Here is a 19426-nt window from a genome sequence, read left to right as displayed (position 1 = left end):
AAGACATTAATGTACTAAACCGTATGAAACGTTTTTTCGTCTCCTTTCATCCTGCCATAAGGCCAACGATAGCACAAGCGATTCCTGTAGCATTGTAGCTGTGCTAGCTCTCAATAGGCTGTTGAATGATGCCTCATAGGAAAGAAATCAGGACCAGCATTATAAACTTTCACAGTTCCAATATTATTCTAGTTTAAAGAGATGAAGAGCTTTAATGAAGCCTCCTGAGGTGTTACAGGTCAAACCAGAGAATTCTCCTCTCCCTCTCCCCACTTTACTTGTGGCTTTATGCCCAGCCTGGCTTTGTGCAGCCCTCTCCTGTACCCCTTAAAGATCAGCAAAAGTCATTACCAGACTCAGCAACCAACGTCAGGACCTATACACATTTTTTCCCCTCTCAGAGTATATTACTGTGCTGCTCCAGATCTCAGTGATCATGAAACTAATGACAAGATATTTACTTTGATCAAGGTGTTTATTGCATCTCAGAGGGCACACATGCACTGGGGTTTTTTTTTTTTGTTTTGTTGGGGTTTTTTTTGTTGTTTTTTTTTTTTAAACTGAAATACAAAGAAGAACCTTTTTGAAATTAGCTTTTTATAGAACTTTCCCATTATGTTATCCCCACAGCAAATTCAGATACAACCACTTTTAATGGTACCATACACTGATTAAATAGTTCATTTGAAAGACTTTAGGTGAATATCTTTCCAACCCGATATGCTTTTACAGAGAACTGCCAAGCCACTTGTAACACTGATCAACAGTGACCTCATTGAAGAGTCAAGATCTTACGCCAAGCCATCAGCAGAAACAGTATGAGAACAAATAAAAATTAAAGAAACACAGTATGTACAGTAAAGGGCATGGATCTCTGGATCAGAATTAAATCTAATCACCAATAGTACAAAAGCTACTCACAGCGCATTCGGGGCAATGGAGAAAACACTAGCCTAAGGCATACACAGGTAAGCACTAAATTAAGAGATGTACGTAAGAACTGAACAGAGATGAGTAACATCACTCGTAATGTTTTGACTACAGATATACCAAAGAGTGCTCTCGTATTTGAAATCCCTTAATGCCAGCACAACTACAGTTGATTTTTCCAACTACATGGAGAGAAACTGACCCTTTACTTATTTTCAGTGCATTTAGCGAGAACTGACAAATATGCCAATTTTAAATGCAAAAACTTAAATAATTAAAATAGATTTTCAAATAAAAATGGCAATAAATATGGTCTTCTTTCAGATATGATTTTTTCATTCTTGGTAAATCATCGAAAAAGTATTTGTTATGGACGTTTACCTTTATATTACTTTAAATTATCTTAACATATACAGTGCCACAAAAATAAAACATTTTTTCACGACAATTGAGATTCCTGTGACTGGGAAAAAAAAAATGTATTCCACACAATTTCATAAGTATTTTCCTTACTATCTGGTATTATCACACTATGTTTCGTAACAGATAAAGGAGAAATTGAGTCCTAGGGAAATTTTAGGTGTCCTCAAAAAGTTATATACATTGAGACCTTCAAAAACCACAGACATCGCTCCAAATGGCTCACCAAACAACAGCTGCATAATCTGCCCCCGTGGGATAGGTTCAGAAAAGCACTAGAAGGCATCAGAAACATACATCCATTGTTTAAATTGTAAAACACAAATAACCCAAGTACACAAATTCCGAGAGAGTAGGGATAACAGCTAAGGTAGTACACATTCCTAATGTTCACTTTCACAGCTGTGCTACACGTTTCAGGAGGAAGAGAAAGTCTGAGTAAGCGCTGGGTTTGGTACTGGTGGCTCACTTTGAAACTCTGAGCATCCACTTGTAGACTCCAAACTCACGTTTTTATCATCCAGTCAGAAAAACTGCAGCTGTGAATACAAAAAAGTATTAGATGAAAACTGTAACAATGAGTTAGACAAAGCACGTTCTAGAAAGAGCACCAGATCTGCTCATCGCTTCACACCTTCACACCGGTTTTTAATGAGGCAGCAGTCTTCCCACAGACAGTTATGAATCTGTCTACTATAAACCCAAGTTGAAAGCAGCCACTCCCAGCAATGAAGGTGGATCTCCACTCCTGGCCATCTCCACCAAGGCAAGGTACACCTCCCTGGGGCTGGAATTTGGAGAATGGAGAAGTGGGACTGGGTGGTGCCTGCTAAGAACAGCCTGATCCCACCCATTGCTGCTGCTAACTCTAGTGCAGAGGGGGCTTAGAACAAGTCTTAGAATTAAGTTAGAGGAAGAAAAAAAAAAGGGACTTAAGAAGACTTTAAAGATATGTAATGATTGTCCTCTCCTCACCTGGCAAATAATTCTAGGCTTAATTATTAAATGTCTACTTTACTTCTGCATTATTATTTTTTAATTGGCTGAAGTGGTCAATTCAATCTGATGTTTCTGCCTGGCCCTCTTCACATCCTTCTCCAAAACCCTCATAGTAATGCTTTTGCCTTTTTTTTTTCCTTCCATTCTGCAGTACTGTTTTTTTTTTCTGCTTCTCCTCCATTTTTTCTTTATATTTACTCCTCTGTTCTTCCTCACTGTTGCTCTACACAGCACTGCTCAGGATCTCATGCCTTAGCATTCAGAAAAACAGTGCCTTGAAAAATTGTATGGTGGGGGACAACATCAGCTGGCGGCAGCTGAGAGATGCAAACGATCTCCCCTTGATGATCAGGATACGTAAGTTTTTCCTCTTTTGATCCCTACACACCTATGATAGCAAATCTGCTTCCACACCCGCAAGACTGGAACAAGCCTCTTCAGCACCATTTTGCCCCCAGTATTTATACCCTGTTATGATTCTATTTGCTTCAGTATTAAATTCAGGAAAAAAAAAAAACAAACGACAAAACCTTGTACTGAATGGAAACAAGGCAAAATGGAAGTTAAAGATAACTTCTCCTGGCAGTCACTTTTGGCAAAAAAACTAGCTGGAAGTCAAGCTTTCAGGCTAAAATTAAGAGAGCGGAGAGAAAATTTGGTTTTCCATTTAAACCAACACATTATCAGCACATGTTTCTACCTATTTCTGCAGCTACAATTTTATCAGTCATACTCAACCTACTGGCCTCATCAACATCTGTGTGCCAGACACGTACCACAGCGTACCATGCTTAGGCAGGCAGTCACAGAATACCTTATCGTTTACAAGAAATCCTTGATGTTAAGATCCGCTAATGGGTCCTTTGTTGGAGGTTTCTTGGGACTCTGAGTAGCAGGAGTTGGGCTTGGAGAAAGCTAAAAGACGCCGTCCAGGAAGGCAGAAAAAAAAAACAACCACAAAGCAGAGAAGGATACACAAACATTAGGTAGATATAGCTGGTTCTCACACAAGCACACTGCAAGCATACAAAGTTCTCATTTTTCGGGAAGTTCAGCGTGTTGCCATTTTGCTCAAGCATTGTTTAGACTCCACCCTTACTACAGGGTTAACCATGTTTGGCTGGTTTAATGGGTAAGGCTACAGACACCGCATATTCTAGTTAGCATAGCTTCAAACCACTCTCTCCCTGCAAGACAGAATGGTGTTAGGATCATCAACCCGGACAGAAGTTAAGCAACCGTTAGATGTTAATCACCAAGGTGCAGAATAAGCAGAGTGCACGCTGCAGAGTATATCTGAAAATCCCAGAGACTGGCAAATACGTACAAGTCATTCTACCCTGGCAATGTAAATAAGAGTCCAAAAAGTGTACTATAGTGGACTATACTAAGTGGCCTGTATTATACTCAGTTTCTCCTCTGGTAGGAATAAAAGTCATCAGTTATTCCACAGAAAACGTCCATTTTTCGAGTTCCGTGCAACTCTTATCACTAGGGAGCCAAATGATTCTGCCAGTCTGTCCTTACTCCTCCCCAACCTTACTCTGGGCACTAGAAGCATTTTATATGTAGTCCTGGCACCTTGATGACTACCCTTCTCTGAGAAAAAATTATTTGTGTCTTCCATAATATTATTCTTTATAATTTAAGTGCAGAGCCAGTTTAAGGTGGGAGGAAAAGCAAGACCAAGTAGCTATATATGAAATGCAGAGCTCTAATACCTACAACCTACCTTCTCATTTAGAGCGGTTTCAAGTTCTTACCATTTCTGCAAAGAAAACCCAGACAAACTTCAACAGGAACATGGTTCCCTAGAGGCTGATTGCTTAATATTTGCAAAAAAGGGAGGTGGCTTGGTTTCAAGTTTTACAAGTCAGGTTATAGACCTGCAGCATCAACTTCCATCTCCCACTTTACTTGAAAGACAAGATGGACTTCTGACTTACAAAGCAGCAAAATACTACAGGAAAGTCATTCTCTGCCTCTCCTCTGGAAGGGACCTTTCCTTTTCAAAGTTATTACAAACCAAACTCTACTTTGAAAAAAATAGCCTGGAACAGGTATTACGGCTTATGTTGCATCACAGAGCAGTTACGAGCTAAAAGCTTTGCATCAGAGCAGGCAAAGTGCTGCACTTCCAGACTTCTTAGCTTTAAGTTAAAAAGAATCCTTAGGAAACTATGAGGAGCAGCTGATACCACCCAGTTCAACAGGAAGGATGGCATGCCTCCATTCTCTCAACCTACTTCATCATTAATTACTCCATTAGTTTTTTTTCATTATACTAAAGAAAGGACTCATGTCCCTGGCAACCAGTAGCTTGTGACCCAATGTTTCCTAGTTATTTTTAATTAGCATAGAATTAAGAATAGGTTTGCTTTGGTTTTAGGTGGTCAAACTTTTGTCAACTTTATGCCTAAATATATGATTGTCACAAAGTCAGAATAGGTAAATATAATTTAAAAACATGAAGAACGAAGCAGTATCACCTCTTCATTGTAAGTGGATCTCCCACTTAGAAAAGAATAGTGACTGAAGATTAAGATTATTCATTTGCATTCCTCCACCGTAAAGTAAGCTAGAAGAAAAACTTCACAGTGTTTACATTTGCACACTGCTGTGAAAAGCGTGCATCTTGAGCACTCCAACATCACATGCACTATGGTAATTCATACTTGAATGCAGCTGTTTATCACTGAAAGAAACCCAGCAAGCCACCAGCTTAAAACAGATAAAATCTGCATATACCGAGGAACAGCTGCCATCCAAGGACTGGAGACCTCAAGCTTGTTCATCAGCAAAAGGTCAGTTTTCTGAGGAAGCTCTTGGTGGGCAGGGAGGGAAGATGCTGAGTGCAGCTCAAGTAAGTGTTGACAAGCTCTGAGCAGAATAGGAACGCCCACCAACTCTATTTTGAGTTTTACTCAAATATCCCCCCAAACTGGGTCTTGGACCTCATTAGATGTAAGAGACTTTTCAAACCTGTTCCACTGGTCTCATGCGAGGGAGTTAAAGAAAAAATAATGAAGGTAGTTCACGTGTTCTGTTGCAAGTCAGGCAGTTGATACTATAAGAAATCTCATGTACAGACCTGCAGCCAGGACTGAAATGAGATAACGCATACACACAAGCTACTTTCTAGAGAAATGAAGAGCAATTAAATGCTCATCTAGCAGTAACACTAACCTGTACACCAGGGCCAGTGGCAGCTCCGAATGGTGGCCTCATCATAGGCTGCCCGTACATAACTGGCTGCTGGGGCATCATGGGTACACCTGCACCTGCCGGGGGCTGTAAATTAACACAGTGAGAGCAGGGTTCTGGGTGAAGAAAGGAGAGCGGTGTAACAAAAGAGACTCACCATCCCAAATGCTGCTCCCGGCTGTGGGACAGGTGGAGTACCTCCAGCGGCAGGAACAGCACTTGCTGGAGGCACAGCTCCCGTCTAAAAAATGAAACAAAATAAAATAAAATGCAAGACTTCCTGCAACACCAACTATCCGTAAACTGCACGGAATCTCCAGTATCTCCAAGCTTTTCTGGAAAGCAGGACTGTTATGTAGCAGATAATACCTAACCTCAAAACCACAATGCTTCAAGGAATGAGAGTGATGAATGAGTCCCTACGCCAACGTTCAGCTTGCTCTGTCATAAGCAAGCTAGGGTGACACACTCCATTCTCTTCAGGAATGGAGTCCATTTACTGAACACAACTCAAAAGTGGCCCAAGAAAATATGTACTTTCTTCCTCCTTCTACACATTGTAAGAAAGCATCCCAAATGCATAACTGATAGCCAACGTGCTATTGCACTTGTTGTAGCACTGTGTTTTAGTAAAAGCTTAAGCAGATTGTAACACTAAGGGAAATTACCGTTATAATTAGCTTCCAATTAAAAAAAAAATTGTATTTTTATGCAGTGAGATCCCTTTAACCTAAATAATAAGTTCACACACTTAAGTCACAATCACAACCATTACAGACTTTAATAAGCAGAGTTTAGTTTATCTTGATATGCTTTTCATACATATGCTTAACTTGTTATGATTTTCATTTGAATAACACGTAAGAAAAAAAGGGATCTTTCACCAGGGTTCAGGAAGAGAGAACTGTCAGTTTAGTTGTCTGACTGGATATAAAGCACAACAGCATCTTTGAACAAGGCCACCCCACTTACCCAGCAGAACCTAGACATCATCCCTTTTGGTTCCCTGGTTTATAACCTCCCATGCACACGGCCTTGAAAGCATCCAAGTCTCTCCTTTTCACAGAATTACACAGAATCCAAACTACTAACAACTCTGAAGAGTGGCAGGAAGCAACCAAGGAAGGGATTTTAAAGTGGTAGTAGGGTTTTCAGGAATCTCATTACTGCTATTGTATGGCCTAAGTATACTGGCATAATTTCTCACGCTATTACGGAAGCCGTAAGTTCATGCCTGAGCCTCCACATCTCTACCACCTACCTTGAGTCAGTTATGTCCCTCCGCACTGGGGGAGCGGCTAGCACACTTTCAGTTCAAAGGAGAGCACGTCTCTGGAGATACATGGGAATTACTGCACAGTCCACTTCCATGAATGCTGCATTTAGCACCCTTGGTTGATCCTTGCCTCCAAACTAAAATATGCCAGTTTCTTAAGAAACTAGAGTCAAGTCAAGATAACCTGTTCAAGATTCATTAATCAGTAAAAACACCCTACAGTTTCCAGATAATAATTATGAACCTCTTTTCCAGTCTGAAAGTTTCCAGGGGAACATTTCAATTAAAAGCTGTACTGCACTAGCAGCACAGCTGTCCCCAAACTAAAATCAACATCTGGATGCTCAGGTATGGAAAGCAAGGAATAAGAGACACAGATTAATGGCATCAGATGCAGCGTTCCAACTGCAGCCACAGGAACACACTGTAGCTCCAAATCCAGTCAGGCAGAGGCCAAGAAAATGGCCACAAAAACTGAATGGAGATGGCAACCAGTGACAACTGGTGTTCCTCAGCGGTTGGTACTGGGACCAGTGACACCTTTGTTGGCAACATGGATGGTGGGATTGAGTGCACCCTCAGCAAATTTGCCAATGACACCAAGCTGTGTGGAGCAGTCAACACCCTGGAGGAAAGGGATGCCATCCAGAGGGACCTTGACAGGCTGGAAAGGTGGGCCTGTGAAGCCTCATGAAGTTCAACAGGGCCAAGTGTAAGGTACGTACCCGAGTTGGGGCAATCCCAAGCACAAATACAGGCTGGGCAGAGAATGGATTGAGAGCAGTCCTGAGGAGGACTTGGAGGTGTTGGTTGATGAGAAGCTCAACACGAGCCGGCAATGTGCGCTTGCAGCTCAGAAAGCCAACTACATCCTGGGCTGCACCAAAAGAACTGTGGCCAGCAGGTCGAGGGAGGTGATTCTCAGCCTCTACTCCACTCTGATAAGACCCCACCTGGAGTACTGCATCCAGCTCTGGGGTCCCCAACATAAGAAGGACATGGACCTGTTGGAGAGGGTCCAGAGGAGGGCCACAAAGATGATTAGAGGGCTGGAGCACCTCTGCTATGGGGACAGGCTGAGAGAATTGGGGCTGTTCAGTCTGGAGAAGAGAAAGCTCCAGGGAGACCTTATAGTGGCCTTTCAGTACCTAAAGAGGGCCTACAGGAGAGATGGGGAGGGACTCTTTATCAGGGAAGGTAGCAAGAGGAGGAGGGGTAACAGTTTTGAAGTGAAGGAGGATGGATTTAGATTAGATATTAGGAAGAAATTCTTTCCTGTGAGGGTGGTGAGACACTGGCAACAGGTTGCCCAGAGACGCTGTCAATGCCCCATCCCTGGAAGTGTTCAAGGCCAGGCTGGATGGGGCTTTGAGCAGCCTGGTCTAGTGGGAGGTGTCCCTGTCCATGGCAGGGGGTTGGAACTAGATGATCTTTAAGGTCCCTTCCAGCTCTAACCATTTTATGATTCTATGCATCTGCTTTTGTCTCAAAGCACTAGGGTCACTTGAGGGAACAGGATTTTAGGAAATTCTGCCATTTTAATCCAGAACGCGAAAGATCACAAGGAAGGGAAGAAGTGACCAAAACTTAAGTGGTTCAACAGTGATGTGAAAGAAAGGTTAATTTTGGTCTCCACAAGTATTTTTTCTGCAGATCTGTTTTTCTTTGCTTTCAAAAAATACCTAAGTGCGTGCATGATTTTGAAGAAATATATATATCATCCATGTTTCATGAAATACTATCAAAACCACACAGCTTTCGTGAAAGGCTACTTATCAGATAGTAAAGCCGCTACAAGATCAGGCTGATGTTACAGAATTTCAAAATTTCAGGTAGTACCAATCATCAGACAGTTCACACTCAAGTAAAGCAAAGACAGTCTGAAGCCATTATTTTCATGCTTACAGCACAGAAACGGTAAATCACTACTACTATATTCAACATTGCCTGAGAATTGTCTGCTGGACAGACAGTCCGAGAGCAGCCATGTTAGGTAGCGTCTAGCCAGTTTTAAGCCAGCAGTAATAACTGTAGTGCAGATGAGGTGCTGTTAGTATCTTTGTGTTTAGTAAGTAAGTACAATGAGAGATAAAAAAAAAAATTCACTTACACTGTACAGTATTGCCCAGCCTTTCTATTAAGAAAAAAAGCTGACGTTACAAATAAAACATTCAATGAATTACCAAGTTCGGGGAATTCTTTTATCTTCCATAAGGTTAAGGAACAAGCTGGAACATGCTTAGAGTCACATTAATGTGTGGCTGTGGCAGCAGGGAACTGAACTGGCCATGCTCCCTCTTGACAGTCCCTTCCTTCCCAACCCAACTTTTTTCAAACAGAGGCTGTTTTATGCCCTGTGCGACTTTGATGAAGTGAGGTATCATCCCTCTTCAGATTACTCTTCCAGTTTACTCATGATCAAGTTGCTGTTGTGCCAAATATAGATTTTTAGCTCAATTCAACGCCCTCCTCTCAAAGTTAGTGCCTTCTGGATCCATTTTACGGGGCAACCTTAACTCTTCCAACACACGCTTTACTCTGCTAAACAACTACTCACTTCTAATGTAATATCAATCACCCAATCAGTCTCAATACTGCGTAGTCTTTCAAACTACTTCATTCAGGAAGGCTTGAGAAAAAACTATTTATTTTCTCTCCTTCCAGTACTTCAGCTTTGGATCAATATCACTTTCTTTTGGCAATCTACCTGGGCCTGGTGCTGGCAAGACCCATAATGGCTAAGCACACACTTGGAAATTTCCATGGATATTAAGTGTACATAGAATCATGATGTAGAGCAGCATCTTGATACAGACAATAGTCTATTTTCATTGACCTGAACTCAAGGATTTATTTATGCCAGCTGTAAATATGGTCTCAAAAGTGTGACTTGAAACAATCACATCATTTGTACAAGAAGCAAACTGTTTAGCTGAAGTAGGCAGGACCAGTGCCTACACGTATACTTGCATAGTCTCATAAAATATTGATGTTTCAATACTAGTGGTATTGACAGATTACCACCTACCAATGGACCACTTGGGACACCACCAGTTGACCATGTTGCAGGTGCTACTTTTGGCTGCCAGTTGGCTCCTCCTGTTAACTTTTTCTCTCCAGCGTTCCACTGAAGGTCTCCCCTAACAGAGAGGGAGACAGACAGAGCTATTATTTACATACAGTGAAAATGAAAACCAATTGCAGTACGTATTAATGTTAAGCTTGCAGCTACATTAGTTTATGATGTACGCAGCTTACGTTATTAACAGAAAGATATGCTTTTAGAGCCACTCAGTTTCAAGGGTTGTTAGTGGTAGACACCACTACGCTCTATACTGAAGTCAGTTACACGGTTATGGCCTTTGTGGTGAGAATTAAAGAGAAGTTTTACTTAGTATTGACTGAAGGTAACATATTATTGCATATACCCTTGCAAAGTAGGAAGAGGGCCTGCTACTGCCTATTCTACTGGGGCCAGGCAGTAGAGCTGCCTGCTAGAAGTCTTTGAAAGGTCATTTCATTGCTGGAACTCTTGCTCAGACAGCTGAAGGAGGAAAGCATTCAGTTCTGAAAAAAGTTGATAGATACAAGAGAAACAAATCATTCACAGAACAAAAGGTCTGTTGCAAAACCAGGTTTTGTTAGAGGCTGCTCTATCCAGAATATGATGCACCATTTCAATGAAGTAGACTGAAGGAAGCTAAGTTTTAGGGATAAACCTCATGATGTGTTTATACATAGCCCTCCTATCATCTCCACAAAGGCACAACACATTTTGAAGTACACATATCATAAACTGGTCTTGCATACAGAGTAAAACTCAGCACAGAAGTAAGCAATCAGATTAAGGTAAATTAAAAAATAAATGCAATGCTGTAAACGTTTCTTCTTGCAAAAAGAAGCTTTTCTGCATGGAATGAACTTCTTTTCTATTTTACAAGTATTCCAATGCCTACACGATAAGCACATCCAGCGTCTGTAAAAAGATAACAAAACTATTACATATTAGCCTAGATTACTGAGGAGAGCTATACAGTTTATTACCTGGACTATTTATTCATTTTAAGTTGTTTGGAAATCAGCTATCCAATATGAAGACAGTAATTTACCAAAAAAAAAATATTTTTAAGACTCAGATTAAAGCCAGCAAGTTTAAAATCTGTCAGGAACATTTAACCTTAATTATTCAGTGAATCTGTATAGAATAGAATACTTTTTCCAAAATTTTTCTGAACTGATTTTTTCTGGGGGGGCAGGGGGCACATGACCAATTCACTGATTCTTAATAAACACTGAAATAGATGTATGACTATACAGCAGAGTCAAAAACTTTCTTTTTTTTTTTTAAACAAAGTTGAACTTACTTTTTTGAAGTGGTACCAGAAATTCCAAGATCTGAACATTGTAAGAAAAAAAGGGGAAAAAAAAGGTCATGTGTTTAGTAAATTAAAGCACGTCAAAGTAACAGCTCACATTTAATCACATAGGGCCTTATACAGGGTAATAAAGTTTTCGCTGTCTTCATTTAGACAGCATCAGAATACTGACCACATCTGCCCCTTTCTTCAGGACAAACTTTGAGATATCCTGCAGATGTCTTATGCTTGAGGAAGCCGTTTTTGCTCCATAAGCAAACCAAAGTAACAGTATATGTAGGTCTACAAAACGCTAAGTTATTTAAGAGCGCCAAAATTATTTACCATAAATGACAACACTAGCGTTTCTTATTATACATACTGAAATCCATATTATACGTACTGAAATAAAAAGCTATTTTTTTTTTTTTTATATATTTATTCACAGATTTATACACATAAATCTGAATGTCACCGGGAAGTTTTGCACTGTTTTATCTGCTCTCTCATACATAGGAACTCCAAGTAGTTTCCTTAATTACTCTCTGGAAGAAGTTTTAAAAAAATACTCTTCTCACATGACCAGTAAAGGTCCTGTAAGCCAGAAATTGCTAAGTTTAATTAATTTCTCCCACAAACTTAGACGTACCAATGACTTTCAGAAGAGGTTTCACGCGCTTAAGAGTCCTGCTGACTCCTAAGCACGGTAGTTTTCCCCCACACCTAACAGAAGAATATCCATCATAAAATCAGCTTTATCTTTGCTGTGGCGTGGTTACATACACTAACAGAATATTCCATTTATACAGTCCTCCAAAGTACAACTTCAGTATTGTTATACATTAGCCTAGGTGGGTCTCTGTTAGGTTTTTTGAGGGCTGGGGCTACTGATCTCTAGTTATAAAGGCTCAAGGCCTTTTCCTTCTACAGGAAAGTGAACACCTTTTTGTTTAGCATTTCAAGAACATGTTTTGGAAAGTTCACTGTCTGAGAGGTCTGTTCCTGGCTGTTATGCACACTTCATCCCACTGCTATTCATATCATCATTAAGCAAAAGGTCAGTGTCTTCTGCTTAAATTCCACAGTGCTACTAGATGCTTTGGAGAATTTTGATCTTTCCATCTGTTATTACACAGGGGCACATTCATTAAGAGTCTAATGCACCCCTGAATGAACCTGGGACGTTCACATGGTACGAATCATACCTACCAGACAGATCCCATTATTTGACTCCGATCCTGGGCACAGAGAGGGATGAGTTACAACCCCAGACCACCAGCTGTCCTGATTCCTGCCTCTAGCTTCCCCCATCTCCCCGGGAAAACAGGACGACGTTGAAAGCAGCAAGCTAAAATAGACAGGTATCTGGCTCCACAGAAAAGTAACACAGTTGTATACCACTTAAAACTGAAATTTGTCACTTACTGCCTACTAAGTTTGCGAGAGATGAATCAAGATCACTTCCGAGGCCTTTGCTTGCTGTTGAAGCAGGGACTGTTGCTGTGGCTGCAGGTGCTACAGGCTGACCAGAAGGAACCATAGTCGGCATAAGAAGATCACCTAGGCCATCAAACACTGAAAGCGAAGGGAAAGTGGGTTAGAAACACCAGGTGTGGCAAGAAATACACTACCTGCCACTTCGCTGTTACTCTAACCAATATAGCACAGACAACCACGTCACAAGTCTTACCAAAACACCGTTTGACATTAGAAGTAATGCCAACAAGGGCATGCACGTCGTTTTACTAGACACTGAATGTACAGTAATCCTGTAAGAGCTATACCAATGAGAACTAATAGGAGAGAACATGCCTAAAAAGGACTTTCATTGGAGAGTTGAATCTACATAGATACAGCACCACTTCCACATGACACTTTTTCTTACAGCCATCATTAGAGAGACATCAGATGCACACACACTTGTCAGGAGATATTCATTTAAAGGCTTTTAAAATGAACATCTTGCAGCAAACACCAGTCAGAATCACTGTGGCAAAGACAGCCTTATACCTTAACATCTTATGGCAACAGGATTGAAAGTCTCAAGATGTTACTGTTTACTTGCAAGCAGCAGGGAGTCGGGAAAACCTACTAACATCTTATGAGATCAGAAGGAAAGAGAACCATCCACACTGACAGAGCTAGCCTCCTTAGTCCAGTCATCTAAATCAGAAGTTCGTTTTTTGGATCCCTTGAAGCCAAACAGCCTGGTATATCTCATGCCAGCGTTCTATCTTCTGATCTGTATTTGAGGTACATGCTAATGTTAAGTCAACAGGAAGGGGTAGCATGTGCACTGGCAAGCAACCAAATAACCAAACAGCAGTACTACTTCAACCTTTGGTTTTTTCCTTGTACAGTTGTAGAACTCACCAATTTTAAGTTTGTAGCAAGGACCCAGCATGGAAAATATAGAATGGAAGAGATACAAACAAAATGATAGCAGTGATGAAAGTTTAAGCTTACTCAGGCAAAGAACACGACCTCGGTCTCCACTCTGTGTACCTTCAGGTGCCATGCAAGCTCAAGAACAGCTTCAACAGCAGCAAGATGACTTGCCTATATACTTGATTTACAGAACAGTGTTTTCCTTGCATAATTCCTGATTCATGCAAGCACGCGCATGCAAGGATGATGTTCACAGTAGTTTCTTTTTTACTGTCACAGCAGAATAAAAAAAATGGGTACAGAGAGCTCTTGGGCACACACCAGCCTGACCACCACCCTGAGTTCTTCCAGTAGAGAAGGATCAGGGAAACCACTGATATCGCTTGTACTAAGAGCCTAAATATGGCGTCATTAAGTCATCTAACACATAAAACACATCATAAAAATTCACAGGAAGAAACCCTGTGGCTCACCTGATGCATCAAATGAACTGCCAGTCGTTGGAGCCGTTGTCCCAAAAGCTGCATCAAAGTTAGGCTGTAGTAAGCTGGTTTGGGCTGGAGTGACTGGGGATGGTGATGGAGAGGGAGCGATAAAAGAACCTCCAAAGCCTTGAAAAAGCCACATAAGAGAGGCGTGGACATTAGAGTCAGTCTTGTTGGGCTGTGTTTAACAAAAGCTCAATCTGTAGAAGGCAGAACGATAGAGACAATTCTTCTAGACCATCGTAAATTACTCAGTACAACACAAGCACCCTTGGTACGCCAGGTATGACTCAGGAAATTTAAGCTTTTGTGAGAGTCGGCAATAAAACCTTCAATGTTTGTTATTTATATATCTGCAGAGGCAGACCAACAAGTCTTCCAGTCCTTGTTCTAGGTAAGTAACCTCACAGGCTGAATGCAACAACCAAGAATTGGTTCAGAAAATAGAGAAACAAGGGACTAACTTGAGAAAAGCATCCATCAACTACTTTGAAATCTCAATTCAGAAGGCAGTATTTTACTAATCCAGTTTAGCCTTTCTCACCATTTTAAACCATCCTGGTCTCCCTCGCAAGATGCCTTCAAGCTGGTGCCCCCTCCTCCCGTCCCCCACCCACTCATGCCAAAGCAGGATCAACAGCATCCACGAGTGAACTGCTTGCAGGCTGGAGAATCTCCATGATTAAGGTTAAGGTATATATTATAAACCCTGTATTTATAGAAACAAACCCTACTCATGGAGATTCTTTAGCCTACAAGCAATGCACTCTCGTCCCTGGCCATTCTTAAAATCCCTCCCTTGCCCACTATATAATTTGATCTCCCTTGCAATTTAAGCTTATTTGTATTATCTACAGACTCTGGAAACTGATTAAATATGCAAAGACCGTCAAAATGAGAACAGACAGGACACCTTCTCAATTCTCTTTAGCTTACAAGCCGTTTGTATGGCTTATAGAATCTCTTATTCAATCTCTTCTTGACAGTGATGTCCGAGACCTCTGTACTACATCTGCAGTCTCCAGCCTTGTTTTTTTCCCAGCTGCCCTTCTACAGGAAGACCTGAGCTCAGTGCTCCAACCATGACTACGCAAATACAGCGGGAATAGCACTCCGCACAACCTGCAGGCTGTGCTTGTCCCCCCTACATCAGAGTAGGAAGTGTATTACTTTGCCAGAGCTGGGCACAACAGAGTGTCCAGCCAGTGCCTTTAGTTTCTTTACAGGGAACATCGTACCTTACAGTCTATTGTCCTTCTTTGTCCAGGTAATCATTGCTGCCTATGGACAGAAGCTTGGACATTTACTCATTTGAAATTCCTCCTTACGATATTTTTTTCTAATTTGTAGAGACCTATTCTCATGCAAAGTAAATAGATCTTTTCATGTGGGTGAAATCGGAGAAATTAAGCATGCTACTCCAGCACGCATATGGTTGAAATTAAGTACCAAATACAGCATATTGATTTAGAAGAGATCATCTATTTATATTAAACCCTTATCACTACTTTCTGTCTTTTTACTGAGATAGTTAGTACTGCTCTTGTTTAAGCGGTCAATGAATTCCTTCCTTCGTCTTTCTTTAGTTACCAGTTCAGTGGGGAAGTCAGCTTTCTATTTTCTAATAAAGAAAATTCTGAAGACTTTCTAACCACTTTTTGTTTTTATCCAAACTGCTTTCCATAGCCACAAGGTATATCAGTTACAGCACATACGCAGACGTCTTACACTGACAACAGCACATTTCCCAGCTATGAAATCAAGCATCTGCCAGACATTTAACTAGCAGGCCAGTGTTCAATGTGAAGAACTTGTGCTCAAATTGAGCATCAATTATATCAAATGTTACTGTGAAATCTCAGACACTCTCCCCAAAAACTTTGCTTTCTCAGAGAAAAAAGACTAAATACCAAACACTTAAACATTGGAAGAATAGGACAAGTTTATACACACAGTTGATGCAACCATCAGACTTATTTACACGTCAGGCAGATGCGTATTTTAGAAGTGCCAAGAAGAGACTAGCAACTTATTTGACAGCAGAACACTTAAGACAATGATGTAAAGTAGGTATACTTGTAACATTATGCATATAAACACTTAGTACAACCAAACACTCAAACCATGAAGGACAAGCCTTCAGCCACCGCATGAAATCTGGACAATCTTAAATTCAGAACTAGATTATACTGCAGGCTATACATCTGCCATTATGTAGGGTGAACAAATGCTTAGCAATATCTTCTGATGTTTACAGACTCTCTGTATCTGCCAAATAGAGAATCAAATCTACCTGGAGCCCTTTTGAATATATATAAGGAAAAAAAATAACATCTTTCATTCACTCCAACCATTTCAGGTCTGCTTGAGTATTTAGACTTATGACATCTCTTTGATAATTTAGGTTTTGATTTAATGTGACTCATCAGATTCAGAGAACATACTGCTGAATTTTAAGCCATCTGGAGCATAATTCCTACTGGAATTTAAGCTTAGTTACAGATAAGGACATAAAATATTTTGTATCGTAATGTTTGCATAAGCGGGACTAGCTTTTTCCCCAACAACATCTTTGCGCCCAGTCCCTTGATATCGCACACAATGCAAATGACTGGTATATTTCAGAATCTACTAGTTAAAGCCTGATCTCTGGCCTTAAACTATGCATAAGATAACTAATACAAAGACCTGTTGAAGCAAAATTAAAACAAGAGGTCATCTTCTACCTTAAAATCTTGAAGCTGCCTGTACTAAAGCTTTATCATGCATTTAGGCATTATGTCCCACTTTAAGTAGCTGGCTTGCTACTTAAAGTAGCACCGGAACCAATTGAGAACTGTATGTTCTCAATAATATATGTAATTATTCTTGAGACTACTTCTACCTTCCTGCAGCACAACTAAGTGATGCCCACACTTAGAGCAGGTACCAGCAAAAGTGTCCTCTTCTGAGATGGCTTCAGCATGCAAGCACACACCTGTATCAACTCACAGCACTTAGAGCATATTACATACTGATGTATCTCATGGTATGGATTTCTTATATGGAGGACCTCTCATGAGCATATAAAGGCAAAACATACACAGGGTTGGACTTCTGATATAGCGTAAGTTGGTATGAGAGCCCTTCGGACATACAGACAGCAACTGATGTACCTAGAGTGGTTAGCAGATGCATAAAGGGCAGACTATCACTCCAGCTCAGAATTAAAGCCACAAAGGTACAACATGAAGCTTACAATCATCTTCGAAGTTTGTGAAGGATAACCTACTGATGAATTATACTGACAAATTCACCTTTCAGAAACATATGGAAAAATAGGCCAAGTCCCCTCCTCAAACCAGAAGAGCATTAGTTTCCTTTAAGCCTGAGGAAGACCTGCTGGGATCCTGTTCTCTACAAACTTCAAACTGGGATGGGGGCAAGTCATAACTGTTTAGCACAATCACTAAAGCCACTGAAATACATGGTGTAGCAGGAATTTTGGAGAGAAGTTCAAACAGAATTCAGCTGAAGCTGCTTACCTGTAGGACACAGACTAGAATGGTACTTATTCAACCTTTGAAATAGGTGTCACAGTGATGCCACATTCAGCACTAGCAGAGACCCCATCCCACCCAGTACACGGAGAGGGTCTCCATCACTTCTATGCCCTTGGGCTCGGAAAAGCTCCCCCCCAGCCTCTTCTTGGCTAAATGCAAGACTGCTATCAAGTCATTCATTCTTAATTTTAACATTTAAGTGTGTAACCTGCCTCAATTAAATCAATCGGGAAACAAAGATGAATTAGCAGTAAGGAGTAAGTAGCATAGCCTGCAATATTGCTTAAGTCCTACTACAGTCAACCAAATAAACTTTAAGTAAACTTTACATAAACACCTCTGTGTTGATAAACAGTGCAGAAAAATAAGGCTTGTGTCGGAGGTAGGAAAGTGAAGAACACGGGAAGAATACAATCTACGAAGTTAACTTGTACTTTGGTATAGTGTTATCGTTATAAATCATTGTAGTTTTAATTTAAGACATCTAAAGTACTAAGAAATCTTGTGAACAAGAATCTTATTCCACTGCAAAAGTCCACTTACACCCAAGGAACATAAAAGATTTCAAAGACCGTTTCTTAGTTTTGCCTTAAAATAACAAGTTTTTAGAAGTTCTTTATTACCAGCAAGTAGGTCTGCAGAAGCTGAGGAACTAGAAGCAGCCTGGGTGGCGGGCTGGGGTTCAGAAGCACTACTTCCAAAAGCATCTAAAGGGAATTCCAGAAAGCATCAAGAAAAAGGTAAAGAGTTCAATATTAAATGCATCAATCTATCACCTATCTTAAACAAAAGATGACAAAAGGATAACCACTTAATTCACCAGAAGTAGAAAATGAAAGTGCTTGGCCACCTTTATTGCAGAGCAGTACCATAGACGCAAAGCTCAGGTGGAAAAAAAGGAGGTGCAACAAACCAGCACTTCAAAAGAAAGCTGTTTTTCTATAGGGAAGAATAGCACTGAAGAAGATCATCATATTACATCAGCGAGGTTCATGAGTCCTTTAGTTGGGCCTCAGAAAACCCATACAAACCTCAGCATTCTAGGCGAGTGGGGTAAGCCCTTTGGAGATGAACGCATTGGATGACAGACTGGAGTAATTCCAGCCAGAATTTACTGACTCATTAAGTCTTTTTAGAGGGATGTATCACTGATGTTTGAAAATTCACTACTTCTAAGCCACATTCCTGTTCTACAGCACTTCTAGAGTTGGCTGTGCCCATCCTAATTTCCACCTTGTCAAATCCAACAAAGATCCTGTGATTCAGATACCCAGTTTGAGACAAGTCACCACCAAAACTTCAGCTGCTTTGAGAAACGGAACTGAGAGAAGAATGTGAAAGGTTGCAAAGAAGAAAAGAGCACACAACAGACTTTCACTGGACCTCTGAGGAAGTGCCATACATGCACTGACAGAAGACAGAATGGCAAGTGTCATGACAACAGAACAGCCACACCAACAGCTTATTTGCAGTTCATTATTGTGCAATACAAAGAACTGGACATGCTAATATTAGCCATGATGCTACATGGAAAAGCTGTGAGAAGGGGAAACTGCCGCTTTAGCCAAGTGCAAAGGTAATTAAAATGAAGTGATTCAACTCTGAAGTGGTGAGGAAAGAAAAATACCCACCACCAAATAGGTCAATCACACCTGAAGAATCCACCTTTGCTGGAGAGGCAGTGGGTAGAGGAGAGGGGGCTGCAAATGCATCCACTGCAGTAAGCATAGGATAAACAATATTTAGTATCAGCAAGGCAAAAATGATAGCTAAATATTTCAAAGCCACATGGGCTCCACCAGTTAGAACCACAGGGTCAGTAAATTC

General features: G+C 40.7%; 1 protein-coding gene across 17 annotated transcripts in view; it reads right to left on the bottom strand.

The window, feature by feature from the left end:
- Positions 1-634: 634 nt before the first annotated feature.
- SNAP91 (synaptosome associated protein 91) overlaps positions 635-19426 on the bottom strand; it is a 71801-nt gene continuing 53009 nt past the window's right edge. For 8 of the 17 annotated variants that reach the window (XM_074581254.1, XM_074581258.1, XM_074581265.1 and 5 more), the window contains 11 exons: positions 19231-19314; positions 18223-18306; positions 14046-14183; positions 12610-12759; positions 11194-11224; positions 9858-9969; positions 8940-8963; positions 5711-5794; positions 5536-5640; positions 3164-3264; positions 635-1889 (listed from right to left, as the gene is read on the bottom strand). In XM_074581254.1, coding sequence (XP_074437355.1) covers positions 3172-3264; positions 5536-5640; positions 5711-5794; positions 8940-8963; positions 9858-9969; positions 11194-11224; positions 12610-12759; positions 14046-14183; positions 18223-18306; positions 19231-19314 — 905 coding nt within the window. In that variant the 3' untranslated portion in view covers positions 635-1889; positions 3164-3171. Of the gene's footprint in view, positions 1890-3163; positions 3265-5535; positions 5641-5710; positions 5795-8939; positions 8964-9857; positions 9970-10283; positions 10397-11193; positions 11225-12609; positions 12760-14045; positions 14184-18222; positions 18307-19230; positions 19315-19426 lie in introns of those variants that run through there. The other 9 variants (XM_074581259.1, XM_074581261.1, XM_074581267.1 and 6 more) reach the window with 7 other exon arrangements.

Source organism: Larus michahellis, chromosome 3, assembly GCF_964199755.1.
Source record: "Larus michahellis chromosome 3, bLarMic1.1, whole genome shotgun sequence".
Classification (NCBI taxonomy): domain Eukaryota; kingdom Metazoa; phylum Chordata; class Aves; order Charadriiformes; family Laridae; genus Larus; species Larus michahellis.
The sequence above is the reverse complement of the archived record's forward strand: the minus strand, read 5'-3'. Positions and strand labels throughout refer to the sequence as shown.